The 5,000-nt window shown below is 46.1% G+C and overlaps 1 protein-coding gene across 1 annotated transcript in view; it reads right to left on the minus strand.

Moving 5' to 3' along the window:
• tnk2a (tyrosine kinase, non-receptor, 2a) overlaps window positions 1–5,000 on the minus strand; it is a 13,491-nt gene that overhangs the window by 497 nt on the left and 7,994 nt on the right. Inside the window, 10 exon segments of the mRNA XM_046834129.1 lie at window positions 166–293; window positions 419–514; window positions 600–1,885; window positions 2,044–2,088; window positions 2,243–2,334; window positions 2,509–2,703; window positions 3,011–3,105; window positions 3,223–3,369; window positions 3,796–3,922; window positions 4,015–4,292. Coding sequence (XP_046690085.1) covers window positions 166–293; window positions 419–514; window positions 600–1,885; window positions 2,044–2,088; window positions 2,243–2,334; window positions 2,509–2,703; window positions 3,011–3,105; window positions 3,223–3,369; window positions 3,796–3,922; window positions 4,015–4,292 — 2,489 coding nt within the window.

Raw genomic sequence — 5,000 nt, forward strand, 5'->3', positions numbered from 1 at the left:
GCAACAAGACAAAAATAGATTTTCTGTGATTTTCTGTAAACTGAGAGCTACACGACGCCTCCATACACACTTCAGGACTACGCTCTTAACAATCATATAGAAGGAACCCGTAAAGGAACCAAACATCAGAAATGGTTCAGGAGATGAACAGTGTTTTCTCTGTACCTTTGTCTGGAGCTTCCATATGAATCCAGCATCTGGGTGCTCGCATGCTCCAGGTTCCAGTTGCATCTCTGCAAAACTTCCACACACTCGGTTCGAGTCTTCAGCCCAAGACGGAACAGCTGCTCAACCTGTCCAAAACACACACACACACACACACACACACACACACACACACACACACACACACACACAAAGGTGAGATCAGTGCTGAACGTTAGCAACCTGAAACATCTTCAGATATATTCCAGACTACCTTGAGGTACTCAATAGCCTTCTGGATGTTCCAGCCGTGACTCTGGAGTGCAGTCTGACACTCCTCTACCGTCACGCCATGGACCGCCTCCTGCACCTGCAGACATTTCCACCAATCAGCTTCTGCATACCTTCATACACAGCTGCAATATGTCCCGGAAGCCCGGATGCTCAGAAGGTACCTGTTTCACGCTACTGTAAGTGTTGAGTGCAGTGGAACTCTGAGAGCTGCTGCTGGGGTTGGAGGTCATATTGGACTTGAAGATCTGCTGCTGCATGATGGGTCTTACGGTGGCCATGTTGGTCCGTCGCTCTTTGTTTTGCTCTGAATCTTTCACAGACTTGTCGAGAAACGTTGGTCTCTCAGGAAGCAGGTAATTCGGAGTGCTGCTGGACTTGGTGGTGTCGCTCAGGACCGGCAGGCTGCAGGGGCTCTTGGCTCGGTCTATACTGGTGGAGGAAGTGGAATTCTGGGAATTGTAGTTGACTCTACTTGGGCTGAGCGTGAGCTTTGAAGGAGCAGTAGATGGAGAGTAGGAGTACGATGAAGGTGAGAGGCAGGATCCTAAAGACCCAACACAGCAGAGAATGGGTCTTTGTTGAGTGGAGATCATGGGACTGGGGGATCGAGAGCTGGGCTGTGATATGGCGTGGTCTCTGGGAGGGATCTGTGGAGGCTGAGGCCTCTCCTCATCATCTCCCTGAGAAGCAGAAAGCCTGGCACGTGTCCGTCTGGAAGGGCGTGTTGGTGGGACAGGGATCCGGGGTGGGATCTGAGGCTTGTCCTCACGGGTTGGCAGGATGATTTGGCGGTGTGGTAAGACGGGTGACGAGGGCATTGACTGAGCTGTCGCAGGAACACGCAACTTGGCCATGACCTCCCTCTGTAATTCCTTGAAGATGTCAGCAGACTGTGAAGAAGATCGGTTCTCCAAAGCAGGTTTAGATGGAAGGAACAAATTGTCTTCTACTTTGCACTTGAGATCTAAATCTTCTTTGACACTGTCGTAATTCTGCATCTTTGGATGGTCAGTCTTCTCAGCGTTGATGGAGCTGACCTCCACGTCCTCCTGCTCTCCACAATCTAAAGCCACCTCATCATACGCAGGGAGGCAAGGCAGAGGCCGGGAGTCCCAGTCCACCACGGGGGTCGGGTGCAGCGGGTTTGGCAAACTGCGGTACGGGCTCGGTGGAGGACCGGAATCCAGGATGGAGGCTCCTGATGGAGCGGCGCTGGAGGCCGGAGTCTCTGTAATGGGAGAAGGTGAGGTGGAGCTGAAGCTATCATCTCCGAAGTCGATGAGCGAAACCTCGCTGAGACGATCGGCCGAGTCTGAGTTCTCCCACGGACGAAGGCGTAGCCCGAGGTACGATGGTGCTTTCAGAGAAAGCTTCTTCAATCCAGTGACTATCAGATCATTGTCTTCATCATCATCATCGTCATCAATTACGCAGTCATAGAAGGGTTCTGAGAAGGTGAAAGCAAGCTGGAGCTGATCAGCAGCAGGTTTACAGCTCGATAAAATCGAGCTCATTACATCAGGAAAAAGAAACCGTGATGCAGATGTGTGAAGAGAACAAATACAAAATGCAGTGAAGGAAGAAAAGAACAGAGACGGTTCTCACTCTTCAGAAGGACGGCCGGCTGAGGAGGACGAGGTGGAGGTTGCTCTGAGGAACCAGGTTGGAGAAAAAGATGATCATAAAGAAAATAAATATATTAATAAATTAACTATACATTAATTAACATGTTAATTTCTTTTTCTAATTGATTACACATGAAGTGATTTTAAAAAAGTACAGCAGCTTTGTTTTGGTCTCTCACTTTTAGATCGATTTGGTAATTTTGTGGGTTTATCAGCATTCGGATCCATCCCAAGAACATCAGGAGGGTCCATGGGGTTCCCCAGGTATATTCTACATACACAATAAAGACCTGAGTGAGATTTTATACCTTCAACAGTGCTGTAAGTATAACAGGGGCAGTACAATGCTGCCCTCTGGTGGTGACAAACAGAATGTTGTGTACAACTAATTATAAAGTAAAGAACTGAAATGGAATCAGAATAAAGAAAAGCCTGGATTTCTCACTCATCGATTTTATCAGGAGCTCCCCAGCTGCGGTGAGGGTCCGTGTCTCCATGACCCGTGTGGATAAAGCTGTGTTTAAGAGGCCTGCTGATGTCATGAGCAGAAAGTCCAGCCACAGACGTCACCACATTCCTGGGGAACTGACCCACCTTCAGAGTTTGCCGGTTCTGACCTCGCCACCAGTAGTTCTCCGCTCTAAACAGATTCATCATTTTAAATCAAATATATATATGAATATAATAATATTGATAATAATAATAACAAGCAAAACAGTTGTGTGACTGAGTAATAAAGTAAAGGAACATTGTGAAGCTCATTGAGATAATGAAGACAGAAAACTATCAATCAGAAAACTATAAATAATGTTTAATAAATGATTTATTAAATAAACCTCATGTGCATTAAAACAACTGAACCTCATTCAATCTTCAACTTATTTCTTCTTATTTATTTCTTTGATTGGATGAATGTGTAAAGAAACAGCTGGATGTGGTCACGTGACCTGCCCTCGATGATCGTGATGATGTCGTTCGTGTGGATCTTCAGCTTGTCAAGTTCGTCAAAGTCCTGCAGAGCTCTCATGTCTGTAGGCATCGTCTGCAGGGGAAATATATTAGTGTTTAAAGTATGATTTCATAAACACCAAAAAAAAAAAAAAAGCTCTGATCAAATTACAGCTTGAAATCCTGAACCACTGAGGTGAACATCTCTGACCTCCACGAGGAAGTCCCTCAGAGCCACGAAGGTCGGCCTGTCCTCGGGTTTTGGAGACCAGCTCTGCAGCATGACGTTGTAGATGTCCTGAGGACAGTCTTCAGGTTTAACCAGTCTCTCCCCCTCCTTATCGATCTTATGAAGAATCTGAGGAACAAAAAACAAACACCACAGAGTCCCGGCCTGAACTTCTACACACTGTACATTCTCCTGCAGAGCACGTCTGACAGTAGAGCACGTGTAAATGAAAGGAGACGTTATCGTTCACGTGAACAGTTTCCACCTGACGTTAATGAATGAAAAACTGATACAGTGACGTTTTCTGGAAGATGTTTAATTCCTTATTTACGGAAGGAGTCTCCAGTTTCAGCTTTTTGTTTTCATGATGTCTGGTATGAGGAGCAGCTCAGCCTTCACTATTTCATTAAAGAGAAATTCACGTGACGTACGGAAGGAGTCTCCAGTGTCACTGGAAAATCACTTTCAGGGTCTAACAGTGACTTCGCTTCTGTCAAACCAACACACACTGCATTTATTCTGCATTGTGACGTGTGTACAGAGAAGATTGTGTACTTGGCTGCCATTTAGTCCGATCCAGGGCTCCTGGCCGTGCGTGAACATCTCCCACAGCGTCACACCAAACATCCAGGTATCACTGGCATGAGAGAAGGTTCTGGTCTTCAGGCTCTCTGGAGCACACCTGATAAAGCACAACGTGTGTGTGAGAGAGAAATAAAAACCCAGAGATTAGAAAAGATTTACAGAGAAAAGCATCTCTCCAGATCTTCTCACCAGGCGAATGGAACCTTGTGGTGCTCCTGCATCACGTAATGGTCGTCGTTCTTGGGCAGAGCGCGCATCAGGCCGAAGTCTCCGATCTTCACCAGGTCGTTGGAGGCGAGCAGGATGTTGCGAGCGGCCAGGTCTCGGTGGATAAAACGCCGTGACTCGAGGTACGCCATTCCACACGCGATCTGCACGGTGTAGCGGCACAGCACCGAGATCAGGATGTGACCCTGACGCTTCCTCAACCGGTCCAGCAGAGAGCCGAGAGGAGCCAGCTCCGCCACCTGCACACACACGCGCGCACACACACACACACACGCACACACACACACACACACACACACACACACACACACACACACACACACACACACACACACACACACACACACACACACGTGCACGCACACACACACACACACACACACACACACACACACACACACACACAAAAGTCCAAAAATGAGCTTGAATAAATTCCAAAAAACTTCAAGAACCAACTTTCGCTGAAGTGAAATAAAAACCTGTCCCTCTGAGCTCAATATCCAGTTTTATTTCCTCTAAAATTATTTACTTTCATTTTATTTGTCTATTGAACTCTTTGTGTCCTTTTTAATTACTGCTTTACCACACTGTCATTGTGTTGTTTGCTCTTTGTTCATTCTGGTGTGTAGATGTTGTGAAGATGTTGTGTTGATGTTGTATTGATGTTGTGTAGATGTTGTGTTGATGTTGTGTAGATGTTGTGTAGATGTTGTGTAGATGTTGTGTTGATGTTGTGTAGATGTTGTGTAGATGTTGTGTTGATGTTGTGTAGATGTTGTGTTGATGTTGTGTAGATGTGTTGATGTTTTATAGATGTGTAGATGTTGTGTTGATGTTGTGTAGATGTTGTGTTGATGTTGTGTTGATGTTGTGTAGATGTGTTGATGTTTTATAGATGTTGTGTAGATGTTGTGTAGATGTTGTGTTGATGTTGTGTAGATGTTGTG

The sequence above is a fragment of the Silurus meridionalis genome, chromosome 21 (assembly GCF_014805685.1).
Source record: "Silurus meridionalis isolate SWU-2019-XX chromosome 21, ASM1480568v1, whole genome shotgun sequence".
NCBI classification, from domain to species: Eukaryota; Metazoa; Chordata; class Actinopteri; order Siluriformes; family Siluridae; genus Silurus; species Silurus meridionalis.